Below are 14,535 nucleotides of genomic sequence, written 5' to 3'. Positions count from 1 at the left end.
GCCTTATATGGATGTTGGGAACCAAACTCAGTTCTCTGGGAGAGCAAAAAGTGCTTTTAACCACTGAGCCACCTCTCCAGCCCTAATACTTTTTAAAAACAGCATCCTAAAGAGGAGACTGTGAGTGCACCTTAGGAAAAGCTCCTGTTTCTCACTTCTCCCTGGAAGGAGAAGATGGGAGAAACACTGTGTCCAGTTCCTGCTTCTAGAATCCCCACTTGACTTTCACAGCTGGGAAAGGCGGCACATACCTGTAATCTCAGCTACCTAAGCGGTGGAGAAAGGAAAACTGCTTGAAAATACAGAAAGCGGGTGGGGGAAGGAGGAGGAGAGACTCAGTGAGACCAGGAACTGGGGTGCTTTTATAAGGTAGAGTAGGGGTACAGAGATGGCTCAGCAGCAAGGGAACTGGCTGTTCTCCCAGGGGACCTGGGATTGATTCCCAGCACCCACATAACGGCTCACAACTGTCTGTGACTCCAGTTCCAGGAGATATGACTCCCTTTTCTCACCTCCTTGGACAGGACAACAGGCATGCCCACAGTGCAGACATACATGCAGGCAAAACACTCATATACGTAAAGTAATAAAGTAACGTTTTAAAATTAAAAATAGAACGAACCAACCCCCACTTTTCCAGATAGTTCACACCTTCCTTCCCCGTAGGATGCCTGAAGCATAGCAAAGGGGTATGAAGGCTCTACAGGCAGCTATGGGCAGGAGGGAGCCTGGACACTCCAAGGCCAACCACTCGAGTAGATGATGGTGAAAGCAGGGTGCTCTTACAGTCTGGGCTGCACTGGCAGAACTTCTCACAGAAATTCTGGGTCATGATGCAGGGGCAGGTGCTGTCACAGGGACGGTCCGGGTGGTCACAGGGTTGGTAGTTATACACCTGTGTAGAAGAGTTATCTAGAAGAGAACACAGCAGGACATCACTGTGACCAGGCTCCCCTGATGCCCTACCCTCCAAATGTTCCAGGGCTTCAGTCAGAGCAGGTTGTTCCAGCCATGACCTTGGACACACTTAACACCTGATAAAGTGGCTGACCCCTGAGCACAAACACGTGAGGTATCTGCTTTGTGGGTAGGGTGTGAGATGGCCTGAGATAACAAGGCAGCTACTCTAAACATGAAAAGAAGTCTGGTGCTGGCATACAGCACACTAGAAAACTCAGAGACCACAAGGCCTTGAGTTATCTCCTGAGAGGGCATCTCAGCTGTAGCCACTGGCTCAGCCCTTAAGACGCTGCAAAGAAATCTGCAATCTGCAAAAGCAGCCAGGGTCAACAAGAGAGCTGTAGGTGTGGCAGGGTGATAACCACAGGGTGAGGCCTCAGTCTGAACTGTGAGTGAGTGAGTGTGTGTGTGTGTGTGTGTGTGTGTGTGTGTGTGTGTGTGTGAATGGTGCCTAGGATGGAGCCCATGACCTTGAACATGCTAAGCACATATTCTACTCTTATCTATTCTCCACCTTTCTTCAACTGAACTCACCTTTCTTCAGCTGAATTTTCCTGCAGTGTGCGGCCCACAACCTATGAGACAAAGAGAGATGGGACAGGTCTGTGTCACGGTCCTCTGTAGATGCAGACAAACGACAGTGTGCCCTGCTCCGAGGGATAGTTTGACAACTGCGAGGTACCTTCCAGAGTTCCTTAGCAGGAGGCATCTACCTTGGGATGCAGAGTCTAGAGCCTGTCTAAGGAAGCAAAACTCACAAAGTTGTCTCTTATCACTACTGCTTCTTCCTCTTCCTGCCTTCTCCCATTTGCCAGGCAGAGCTCTACGCCAGCAGGTGGGAAAGGCCTTCCATGAGAAAAACGGGAAGAGCGGCAGGACTTCCTCTGTAGCTGGAGCCAGAGCTACTGCCTTCCTTCGGTTGGTAACACACATCAGGGAAGCCCGCTATCAGAGTGATTTTATTTTTCAGACAGGGTCTCACCCTGTAGCCCTGGCTGGCCTGACACTATGTAGACCAGGCTGGCTTTGAACTCACAGAGGCCCATCTGCCTCTGCCTCTCGAGCACTGGGATTAACCATGCCAAGAAAGTTGACTTTCTTCAACTTCCAAACAATAAACAACGTTATATAACTCTGAAAAACAACACATATAAATACACAGATATGGAGAAGATGGTCCTCATCCAAGAAGGGGAAGTAATCTTAGCACAGAGCTACAGGCCAGCCAAGTCCTACTGGCTAGAAATGCGAAAGAAAAACCAGACAGCCAGCTCAAGAGGGAAGAGCTGCCCTAGTCGCAGATTCTCAGGGGGTCTGAGGACACTGGCTCTCATCTAAGTGTCCCAATCAGATAGGCTGCCTCTGCCCAGTGCAGTGCGTGGCCAAGAGAGAGGCAAGGGTGATACCAAGAGGTCAGAGCACACACGACCGGGCTGTAAGGGTTCCTGTTGCCCTTGCCTGTGTTTTCTTTTCTTCTTCTGGGAAGGGTTCATGAGCTCATCCGTCGGCAGCTTCAGGATGAGCGACTCCTTGACTGCAAACTGGAAGACCTGCAAGAGAAAAAGACAGGACCTGTCACAGCTCTGGGGCCAGGTGACCAGGCAAGTGACTGGGCAGGTGCTGGGCTTGTGAAGGATCTGGGACTGCAAACAGCTAACTGGTTTCTTTTTAGTCCGAGAGAAACAGGTGTGGCTGGGGTAGGGGTCACCGGCTCTGAGGTTTACTTAGACTCAGGGAGCAGAGTTTCTAAACACATCACTGCTGTCCATCATCACTGGCTTTCATCGACCATTCTGCAAGCATAATGAACTGCTCAAGTAGCTCTGCCTCTTTCAGGAAGGGCACGACAGGTGCCGAGTGAGGCCTGATGGGAAGGCTGTCACTAGGCTAAGCACCAGCTCCCTCTGTTGGCTGTCCATCAGGGCAGCACTTCAGGAAGGCGGGCTCCTCTTCCACACGCTTCTTTACAGCATTTATTCTTAGTCTCCTGTCCCTCTCTTCCCCATTTATTCCATCTTAGACTATGGAACCTTATGATATTCTGTAAAAACTATAAACAGTACCAGGAAAAGATGCCTTAAAAAAAAAAACTAAACATAATTCTACAGACTTTTAGGTTAAGGAACCTTTGCTGTGAGGTGGCAAGATGGCTCAGCAGGAAAAGCAACTGCCAGGCAACCCTGATGACCCGAGACTGGTCCACAGATACTATTGTTTAAGGAGAGAACCAACTCTCAAAGGTTGTTCTCTGCTCTCCACAGCACTGCTATGGCACATGCACACTTACACACTATACATCACACACACACACACACACACACACACAAATAAAATTTAAAAAAGAATCCGTGTTGCAAGGAAACAAAAATGAGTTCCAAAATGGGAGTCCAATTCCTTCTGTGCGCAGTTCTCTCCACCAGTCACACGAAGGAGCAGAAGCAGGTTCTCAACCCCTTCTGAAATACCAGGCCTAGCAATCCTTGAGAATGTGCTCCTTGCAAAAGACTAGAGACCTGCAGGAGTCAGGGAGCCATGTGATCGGGGATCTGGCACTGGGCCCCATCTTGCTGGACAGACTGGCTCAGATACCTGACTCTCACTTCCAGTCTGTATTTTTCTTCCTGTCATCTTTTTTCTTGAAGAATTTAATTTCATCTTCATTTATTCATGGCATATGCATGCAGTACTGCAGGGTAAGTGTGAAGGCTGGGGGACTATGACTAGCTGGTTCTCTCCTAATGTGTGGGTCCTGGGGACTGAACTTGGGTCATCGTGCGCCTTTACCTGCAGAGCCATCTTATGGGTCTGCAGTCTGTTCTTGCCTCTGGAACATGAGTGGCTGCTGTCAAACTGCATTTCCAGGGATGGTAAGAGCAAAAAGGCTGAGGTCTGCGCCCAGGTATTGGGGGTGGCAATTAGAAAACCTAGTGACAGGAAACCTGGAATAAAGCATGTGAAGAAGGGCTTGGTGTGGTGCACACCTTTAATCCCAGCACTCGGGAGGCAGAAGCAAGTGGATCTCTGTGAGTTCAATGCCAGCCTGGTCTACAGAGTGAGCTCTAGGCCAGTCAAACCTGTCTCAAAAAAGTACGCATGCACACGCAGTCTCTCTCTCTTTCTGACTTGCACACAAACACACACACTAGATACAGGGCAAGGAAGAGAGCGGACGGTTTGTGATCAAGGTCTCTCCACGATCGAGGAGAGGTTTACAGGACACTGAACCCAGACAGTTTCTGTCTGGACACACCCTGCTGAGACGGTAGTGGAGATGAGCAATGAGGAGAGCAGGGCCCACATTCATCCAGCTGCTCTCAGGAAGTACCTGCTTGCATGTCTTTGTCCCCAGAAGCCTGGCTATTGAGCAGAAGTTGTTGAAGTAGGTGCCGTGGAAGACTCGGAAAAGAGATTCTTCAGCTCCAGTCCACTCCACGGGCTCTGAGGGGGTTTCCACAACACAGAGCTGAGGTGGGGCTGGACTGGCTTTCTGCTTCGTGGGGGTCTGACAGCGAGAGTTAGCCTCTGAGGAAGGGAGAAAAACACAAACATGTGGAATGCAGCTGTTGGTAGTCCCTGTGTCAGAAGTACGTCACTGTGATTTGAAAAAGAGAAGAGTTAGGAATGGAAACATTAGCTGTTCCATTCCACAGGACACTCCTGTAAATCCAGGCAGTCGGCAGGACCCTAACGAGCTTGAGGCTAGCTTGGCCTACATAGCTAGCTAGCGCTGTGTGTGTGTGTGTGTGTGTGTGTGTGTATGTGTGTGTGCGTGTGTATGTGTGTGTGTGTGCACGTGCATGTGTTATGTGTGTGTGTGTGTGTGTGCGTGTGCGCGTGTGCGTGTGTGTCTCACTTTCATTGCTTCCAGGTAAATTGGTAGAAAAGAAATTAATAGTTTTTGGGTTTTTTTTTTCTCTTTTGGTTTTCCAACACAGGGTTTCTCTGTGTAGCCTTGGCTGTCCTGGAACTCACTGCCTCTGCCTCCCGAGTGCTGGGATTAAAGGCGTGCGCCACCACCACCCGGCAAGAATGAACAGTTTTTAGGTTATATATATTAAGAGCTGGGCACTGAGCCCGGTCCTCTGCTTACCTGAAGAACTGGAGGCCCAGTCATTGCCCGTGTCCCTGTCGCTGTCTCCTTCTTTAGTCTCAGCCATAGCAGAGCCTGGTGTGTTAGAGCAGGACGCACTGCCCACGTGGTGCCTTCGCCGGCGGCGCCCAGAGCACTTGGAACGAGGGTTATGGAGCATGGCATACTCCTTTGCTCCTTCCTGTGGGGAACACATTACAGTAGGAAACAGGGATGGACACAGGGTCTCCGGGCTGATGCCACCATCACAAAGCTTCATCTCTAATGGTACTTTGGCTTTTATCTGTAAGTGCGACCATATCATGACTGTGGCTAAACGTCTGTAAAACATGGAAACACCCTCTCCACAAAAGAGGTGCCATCTAATCTTAAAAGACATAATCTACACATCGCCAGCTTTGACTAATACGTGAAATGCATCTTGTGTTAACTGTCTGGAATTTGAGAACATCTCCTGCAGATGAAATGAGGGTCAGAGGGGACAAAACCAGCTTTAGAAAATGCAGCTCCATGTTGCAGAGCAGACACAGGAATCGGGCTTCTTTCCCCAGGCCTCTGCTCTGACGTATGATCACAGAGCCTGTCTGAGTCACCCCTGTGCAATCTCTGGGTCAGAACATAATCACGGCTTAATTCAGAAGCTTCTCCCTAAGTCTACATGTGAGACTTCGAAGAATGCATGAACTAACTCAGCTTGGTCACAATTGGTTCCTACAGACTTCTACCTGTTTCTGAAGAATAAATACACTGTTTTGATAGCACACACCTCCCCACTATGTGAAATACACAACATTGGTTGCTTATATTCTGTGTCCTTTTCTTCCTTTTTCCAGTGCTGGGAAACGAAGTCAAGGCTTTGTACATGTAGACAAGTGCTCTACCACCGAGTGACAGCCAAACCCTATAAAAAAATTAGCCCAAAGTACTGCTTATCATAAACAAAACCAAGCCTACAGAGGTAACTTCTGAGAATCCTGGGATCAAAGAGTAAGGCAAGTGACGCTCTCAGAAAAGAACAACTGAGCTCAGAATATGGATCATATCACAAGACTGAACTTCTAAAAAGAAGTTAACGAGGACTGGACACCAGCACTTGGGAGGCAGAGGCAGGCAGATTCCTCCAAGTTTGAGGTCAGTAGAGTTTGCAGAATGAGTTCCCAGACAGCAAGGGAAACATAGTGAGACCTTGTCTCAAAACAAACATGAAAAGAAGTGAATGATGAAGTTATTTGAGGCAAAAATAGTAAAATATCTAATAGCCAAACATGGTTTCTTTTTTTTCTTTTTTCTTTTTTTTCTTTTTTTTTTTGGTTTTTCGAGACAGGGTTTCTCTGTGTAGCTTTGCGCCTTTCCTGAAACTCACTTGGTAGTCCAGGCTGGCCTCGAACTCACAGAGATCCGCCTGCCTCTGCCTCCCGAGTGCTGGGATTAAAGGCGTGCGCCACCACCGCCCGGCTCAAACATGGTTTCTAATGGGATGATATGAGCTGGAAATCTAAACAGAGGCTAGGGATGTGGCTCACAGCAAGAGACGTAAGTAAGCATGTTGCCTTGGATTTAATCCCCAAACTCCCCACACATATTTAGGTAAAGATAGAAAAATATTTCAAATCCAGGAAGGCCTCTTTTGATTTCTTTGTACATTAAACAATGTTATTTCAGAGCTGGGTACAAAGCTGATATTGTGGTGACCCCAGCATATGGAAGCAAAGGCAGAGAGTCAGGACTTTCAAGGCTAGCCTCAGCTACATAGTGAGTCTGAGCTACATGAAATTCTGCCTAAGAAAACCAGCTTCCCCTCATACCCCCGACACCCCAAAAAGGTGGAGGTGTGGTGGTGGTGCATGCCTGCAACCCCAGCATTTGGGAGGCTGAAGCAGGCTCTTGAGCTCAGGCCAGTCTGGGCCATATTTGAGACTAGTCTGAAAACAAAAAGTTCTTAATACAAAGTGAGAGTGAGCCGGGAACAGCTCGGGCTCAGAGCACTGGCCTGGCACGCACAAGGATCTAAGTTCAAGTCTCAGCACTGTAAAAAAAAAAAAAAAAAAGTAAAGAAAAAGTGACAAACACTGGTTTGTCTCCAGACTGCTCAGGTCCTCCTGTGCCTTCTACTGAAGCTTTTTTTTTTTTTTTTTTAAAGATTTATTTATTTATTATGTATACAATGTTCTGTTTGCATGTGTTTCTGCAGGCCAGAAGAGGGCACCAGATCTCATTACAGATGGTTGTGAGCCACCATATGGTTGGTGGGAATTGAACTCAAGACCTCTGGAAGAACAGCCAGGGTTCTTAACCTCTGAGCCATCTCTCCAGCCCTACTGAAGCTTTTAATAGACAGAACAACTGAGTTCTCAGTTAACCTTCTGAAGCCTTGCTTTGGCGGGGATAGACAACTTGTTATAATTAAAGGCACTGTCTGTAAGGAAAAGCAAAGGCTGGGGGAAGAGAGCCCAGCACATCTGAATTTGCACATCTGGCTATCTGAAATTGAACAGGCACGCACGGGGTTTCCGAGTATGACTCTGAGGAGGAGGATGTCCTTTCGAGTTATGTGAGTGCTAAAATGTTGACATTACATTGGGGGAAATGCCTGGAATAATTAAAAAAGCCTGGGCTATGGATTTGCATCAGGGCCTGAATCTCAAAAATGCTATAAACACTGACTTATTAATACACTCTATGCAAAGTATCTACTTTTATAACCCCTAACTTCTTCTACCTCAGGGAGCTGCCATGAGGGTTAACAGGTAATGCACGGTAGGGCGCAGAATGGGGCTTCACACACAGGAAAGACTTAATGCAGGAGTTGGAGGAAGCTGATTTATCCTCTATTTTTTGCTATAACCATACAGCCCACTTCAGATGAGCAACAAGAAACGTTTTCTGCCATGTCCCTTTTGTTACCCTGTTAAAGATGGTCCCGATGGCGGGGCGGGGTGGGGAGGGATGGGGCGGGAAAAAAAAAAAAAAAAAAAAAAAAAAAAGATGGTCCCGAAGGCACTTGACTTTCCATTGTCGTTTTATCGATGACAGAAACTCTATCAAGGCACTAACTACATGCTTTGCCTGAGCACAGCCTATTATGTGGAGAGCTGAACAGTGACCCTCCTCTGGGAGCTGCTCTGACAAGTACTCTACCCCACCCCTCTCCACGGTTACCTCAAGCAATTGATAATCTCACTGTAGATTTACAGAACCTAAGACTATCTGGTGATCTTCAGATTACACCAGTATGTATAAAAGTTCCCATTACTGTTCAGCTTTGTACATCACTTCACACGAATCATGTAGACTGCTGAGGGTTAAAAGCAGTATGTCTGGGCAGACAGCTCAGCGGGTCGACGTGCTTGCTGCACATGCCTGCTGACCTGAGTTCCACCCCTAGGACTTCCATAGTAGGAGAGAACCAACTCCTCAAAGTTTTCCTCTGACCTCCACACATGTGCTACGGCACACCTCACCCCACACTCAAACGACTGAAACGCGTCTGCGTACAGAACTACAGAAACTAGCCTCAGAAGCCCAAGACCCACTGAGACATGCCAGTCAGTGAGAAAAGAACACACAGCCCAGATGACCAAGATCTCATCGGCACACACAGCCCTCCCCCTCCATCCCTGCCTCCTGGTTCCTCATTTCCACCCTTTGTGCTTCTGAGGGTTTGGATGTGGGGCCCTTAGGCAGTAACCCCATCTCTATCTTCTCGGAATGCTGGCTGTTGGACTTGGTTCTAAAAAGAAAAAAAAAATGTGGCTTTTATGTCTATTTCTGAGATGCTATCTGGAATCAGACTCCTCTTTGAAATAATTTTAAAATCAGAACTAGCACTCCTAATAAGAACAATGAAAGCATTAGATTATACACACACCAATGACGTCTTGGCTACCCCTCCAGCAAAGTATTGCACACCTCCCCTTCTCCTCCCCAGTCCTCCAGCAAAGTATTGCACACCTCCCCTTCTCCTCCCCAGTCCTCCAGCAAAGTATTGCACACCCCCCTTCTGCTCCCCAGTCCTCCAGCAAAGTACTGCACACCCCCCTTCTGCTCCCCAGTCCTCCAGCAAAGTATTGCACACCTCCCCTGCTGCTCCCCAGTCCTCCATCTTTGCAGCCTTTTAGCACTCAGCAGCCGGAATGAATGAAGGGCTGGCAGTAATGAAGTGAATGGTAGTCCCTTTCAGCAGTGTCCTTGGGAGTTACTTTTACTTCCCTTTTCCTTTGGATCTGCAGTTACCTCACCCTCCTCTGCACAACATTCTAAATCCTAAAGATAAGAATGTTACATGCTGCCGGGTGGTGGTGGCGCACGCCTTTAATCCCAGCACTCGGGAGGTAAAGCCAGGTGGATCTCTGTGAGTTCGAGGCCAGCCTGGTCTACAGAGAGAGATCCAGGACAGGCACCAAAGCTACACAGAGAAACCCTGTCTCAGAAAAAAAAAAAAAAAGAAAGAAAAAAAAAGAACGTTACATGCTAAATAATCTTTCTTTGCACTTACAGAATCCAGAATATCTGCGACAGAGAGCGCCATTACTGTTTAGCACTGTGCATCTCCTCACGGAAACTGTGGATTACTCCAAAGGTTAGAAGTCATGTAACCCTATGTAACTAACTATATGGATAATCACAGGGTGAGGACCACTGAGATGTGCCTGTCCGAGAAAAAAGGAGGATACTCCCTGAATGACAAAGCTCCTAGTCAGCAAACGGCCTTCCTGCCCATTCCTTCTTTCCCTCCCCGTAAGCCCTTTGTGTCCCTGAGATTTTTTTTTCAAGTAAGGTTTTTCCTGAGACAGTGTTTCTCTGTGTAGCCCTGGCTGTCCTAGAAATCAGAGATCTGCCTGCCCCTGCCTCCTGAGTACTGGGATTAAAGAAATGCACCACCACCACCTGGAGATGCGGTCTTAAGTTACCTCCCCCAGGGCCTCAGGACGCCAATCAGCAGCTGAGTAAAAGGGATCTGCTTCCTACCAGCTTTATCTTGTGTTCTAAGCACTGGCTTTTGGGTGACAAATAGCAGATGTGGGTCCATGCTGTAACTGATCTGGGCCCCTTAGACTAACAGGATGATTTATGCAGTCACAAAAGACCTGTCCATCAGTGAGGGTCCTAAGACTGGACACAAGAATCAGTACCTTCATGTGCCCTTCTTCCTGTGGCTGGATGTGTTTACAAAGAGACATCAAAAGACAGTATTTATATATAGGACACGCACACACACACACACACACACACACGCGCACACACACTTTACTCCATTTTTTTTTCCTTTGGTGGTGCTGGGGGTCAGGTCAAGTACCCTAGCCCTGACACACATGTATAGCCCTCTTTGTTCCAAATGTAACAATAGTCTCAGACTTTAAGTAGGTGATATTTAGAGCAGAAAGTCCTTTATTAATGCTCACCTAACCTTTCTCAATTACCCTTACGGGAAGACTACCATGGCCTACCATGTCTGGGGAGCTCATTAAGACTCCTGCAGTGAGCTGGGCGGTGGTGGCACACTTGGGAGGCACTTGGGAGGCAGAGTTAGGCAGATTTCCGTGAGTTCAAGGCCAGCCTGGTCTACAGAGCGAGTTCCAAGGCAGCTAGGTCTGTTAGGACTGTTACACAGAGGAACTCTATCTCGAAAAAACAAATTAAAAAAAAACAGATTCCTGCAGTGCCCTGGACTGACTCACTTGTGTTCCCAGACACAGAAAGTTCAAGGACCATTTCCTGCTCAACTTTAAACAGAGTTAACAATGCCAGAACAGCTTAAGAACCTACCAGCAAAAGGAAGCAGTCTGTGCCACAGGGTTCTGGTTCAATCTTGATTTCTTTGTTCTTGCGCTTATATACATTAGGAGTGGCGTGGAAAGCTGGAAAACAAAAGGCTGTCGTGCTTCCTGGGCTCTTGCCATTTGACAAGAGGGAGCAGGAAACGAGTTAGGAGCTTCGGCAGGTGTGGACTTCATATGAAAGGTGACCGGCAAGGTACACAAAATTTAGTTCTGATAGCAACACAATCCTTCCAAAGCCAGAAGGCACCGAGGGACAATCATGGTGCTTAATTAGGTTGTACCTATCACATCACACCGTCACGGAACAAATAAAGACAGAGCTGGCCCTTTGCAAAGCCCTCACCCCAGCCAGAGCTGAGAACTCCACACAATGAAGCAGAACCCAGGGAAGGAGTCGGGTGGGGCGGGAGGAGGGGAGGAGCTCACACAGGGTAGCCGCACTCACGGTGGAGGAAGCAGTCGTATTTGAAGCAGCGCCGGCAGAAAAGGGTGTGGAAAGAGTGCAGAGACTGCTCCCGCTGCACGGACTTGGCGTTGGGGCCGTCGATGTTGGGTGTGCACTGTGGGGGAAGGGCATTGGGGTCGGACATCTCCGTCAGCTCCCGATACCTGGAAGAAAGAGAGCACTCCTCTCCAGGAGACCGCCAAGGGAGGAGGAAGGGCGGCGTCTATAGGCTTGGTGGGGCAGGAGATGGTAAACAACCAAGTGGGTACCCCCCGTAATTCTTCAGGGCTGAGCACAAGAGTCAAAGTAAGGAGGAGGCTTGGCCAGAAGGACAGGGTAAGTTTTCTGCCCACACGTCCACGAAAGCAGTCACAGAATGATCCCTAACACGGCAAAGGGCACCGAGAGGTGAGTAAGCAAGAAAGCCAGAAGTGCAGGCAAATCACGACTCACTGTCCACAGGGCTCTTTATTAACAACAACAACAACAACAACAACAAAGAGCTTGGTAAGAATGTGTCCACAAACCCCCGGCACAGCCTCAGGGGACAGCGCTCCCTACCTCTCCTTCATGTCATCAGGCACGCCATTCTCAGGGAACATCGAAGCAATAGCACTGAAGATCATGTCATTGGGGAACTGCTTCTTGGAACTCTTTTTGTTGCCTGAATTGGAAACGACGACAGTAAATGTCTGAGTGCAGACGGAGCTACTGGGATTTTTCTCTTTGCCACAGCACAACGATGAGCTTCTGTGCTCATCCAAACATCAACTGCACGGATAACTGTATGGATAACAAAGCCTATAGTCCCTGTTAGAATCAAGAAGGGAAGAGGAGCTTCGTGAAGAGCTGAAGATAGAGGAGTCCTACCATAGCATCGGTGCTGAAGAACAAGACTGACACACTGGAACTCTCATAGGAAGAGACACTACCCCCGACATAGAATTAAATCACATAGTATAACTTAGTAATTCAATAATTTCTTTGTTCCTTTTTTTTGTTTTGTTTTGTTTTTTGTTTTTCGAGACAGGGCTTCTCTGTGTAGTTTTGGTGCCTGTCCTGGATCTCGCTCTGTAGACCAAGCTGGCCTCGAACTCACAGAGATCGCCTGACTCTGCCTCCTGAGTGCTGGGATTAAAGGCGTGCGCCACCACCACCACCCGGCTCTTTTTTCCATTTTTATGTGTGTGTGTGCATGTGTACGGGTGCATGTTTGCGGATGTGGGCACACACGTGTGGGTGTGCTGCACCTGCAGGGGAGGTCCTGAGGTGGGTGTCTGCACCCACCTTCCTCTATTGCTCTCCTCCTTATTCACTGGCCAAGTCTGACGACATGACTAGTCCCCCCAGCCAGTTTGTCCTGGGGATCCCGTCTGCACCTTTAAAGGCTGGAATTACAGACACGCTACCACACCCGTCCTGCATTCTGGGGATCTGGACTCCGGTCCTCACGCTTGCAAAACAAGAACTTTAACCACTGAGCTATCTCTGCGACCCAGTAATATCAAATTAAATACTAGTGACATGGAAAATATTCATAAAATTAAATTAAGAAGATAAAAGTTTATCTTAGTTTTGTATTAGAAGATATCACACACCCACACAATCTCAATTTTGCATGCGTATGCTGATTTAAAATCTACAAGGAATTGAAAATCTGATTATTCCTACGCAGCAAGATTGTAGTGTAATTTTATTTTCTCCTTTACCCCTTCCCAGATTTTCCAAACACATTAGAGTTAGAAACTAACAGCACCGATCATTCTAGAGGTTTTCCTGCTTCAGCTAGTTCAGTCAGCTGAAGCTATCAGTTAATGACTCTATTTCTCTTTCAAGCGGACCAATGAGAAGCATAAACGGTTCTTAAAGAGCAATAGGCTTTAAGGTTTTCCTTCTTCCCTGTCCTCGTCAATTCAAGCAGCCTGCGGGCTCTGCACCTTCCATGGCGTGGCGCTTCCGCTTTCTCGTCACTGGCAGATCCTCTTTGCTGCCGTCTTGCTTCCCATCTGAGGCATCATTGTGCCCTTCCTCTTCCTCATCTGAGTGCTGATTGAGGGCATCGACCAGCTCCAGGAACACGGCATCGCTGATCAGAACAGACCCAGGGATCATCTCTGAAACACAAGGAGAAAGGTGAGTGCTGGTCGCCCCACACTCCAGTCACCTTCCTAGGTAGTTTGTTTGTTTTTTTTTCCCCCTTTAAGACAGGGTCTTGTCAGGTGTGGTGGCGCACACCTTTAATCTCAGCACTTGGGAGGCAGAGGCAGGTGGATCTCTACAAGTTTGAGGCTAGCCTGTTCTATATAGTGAGTTCTAGGACAGGTAGGCCTATAACAGGTCTCCTGTATCCCAAGCTCACCTTGAGTGCTGGGATTCCAGGTGTGTATTACCATATCTGGTTTTATGGAGTGCAAACACTCCTAACGTCCATAACATCTATAAACATCATACCAGCCACATCCCCAGGATTTAGGTAGGCTTTCTTACACTCTCTCCTGAGGTCTAGGGATATCATTTGATTAGCTCAAACAACTGCAACAGTTAGCTGGCTAAGTGGAAAACCAAGTTAGAGGTTTTACTCTTATTGAAATATTCCATGTCTGTGGCACTGCTAACAGTGTATTTATGGTTCAACAACCTCAACAGCCAGCTGGGCACACACTTTTAATCCCAATGTTCAGGAGGCAAAGGCAGGCGGATCTCAGAGTGAGTTCGGGAGAGCCAGGGCTGTTAAGCAGAGAAACCCTGTCTCCAAACACCAAACAACAACAACAAAGGTGTGCCAACAATCCCAAGCAAGGCAGAGAGATAACAGCAAAGTGAAAATTCACTTGGCTTTGTGCTAATCTTTCAACAGTAACTTCTCTTCATCAAGACAGCATTTTTTTCCTAAAATCGTACTTCATGCTTATACTGCAACATGAAAGAATATCTTTGAACACTAGAGGGTGCTGTGGATGTATAATATATTTGAATGTTAGCAAAGAGCACCCACAACTGTCAAGAGTAGGTAGGGCTATTGGTTGACAAATTCATGGGGAGTCTCTTCTCTCCACACTTCTTTCTTTAGAAGTGAGGACTGAACTCAGGATTGTGGACAGGGTAGGCATTCACTCTACCACTGAGCTACATCCCCAGTCTTTCTTTCCTTCTTTCTTTCTTTCTTTCTTTCTTTCCTTCTTTTTTTCTTTTTCTTTTTTGAGACAAGGTCTCACTAGATTGCCCAACCTGGCATCGAACTTCCTCTGTAGCCTTAAGCA

The 14,535-nt window shown here is 47.6% G+C and overlaps 1 protein-coding gene across 10 annotated transcripts in view; it reads right to left on the bottom strand.

Annotated features, from left to right (window-relative positions):
* The window catches only part of Ezh1 (enhancer of zeste 1 polycomb repressive complex 2 subunit), a 38,356-nt gene that overhangs the window by 7,620 nt on the left and 16,201 nt on the right, over positions 1 to 14,535 (bottom strand). For all 10 annotated transcript variants that reach the window (XM_052758319.1, XM_052758317.1, XM_052758326.1 and 7 more), the window contains 9 exons: positions 13,213 to 13,389; positions 11,837 to 11,939; positions 11,276 to 11,439; positions 10,817 to 10,908; positions 5,051 to 5,231; positions 4,286 to 4,482; positions 2,419 to 2,510; positions 1,495 to 1,535; positions 787 to 912 (listed from right to left, as the gene is read on the bottom strand). In XM_052758319.1, the coding sequence (XP_052614279.1) occupies positions 787 to 912; positions 1,495 to 1,535; positions 2,419 to 2,510; positions 4,286 to 4,482; positions 5,051 to 5,231; positions 10,817 to 10,908; positions 11,276 to 11,439; positions 11,837 to 11,939; positions 13,213 to 13,389 (1,173 nt within the window). The remainder of the gene's footprint in view (positions 1 to 786; positions 913 to 1,494; positions 1,536 to 2,418; positions 2,511 to 4,285; positions 4,483 to 5,050; positions 5,232 to 10,816; positions 10,909 to 11,275; positions 11,440 to 11,836; positions 11,940 to 13,212; positions 13,390 to 14,535) is intronic.

This window comes from Peromyscus californicus, unplaced genomic scaffold (assembly GCF_007827085.1).
Source record: "Peromyscus californicus insignis strain IS unplaced genomic scaffold, ASM782708v3 Scaffold_3__1_contigs__length_106647218, whole genome shotgun sequence".
In the NCBI taxonomy this organism is placed as follows: domain Eukaryota; kingdom Metazoa; phylum Chordata; class Mammalia; order Rodentia; family Cricetidae; genus Peromyscus; species Peromyscus californicus.
Note: the sequence above shows the minus strand (reverse complement) of the source record. Positions and strands in the feature narration are given on the sequence as shown.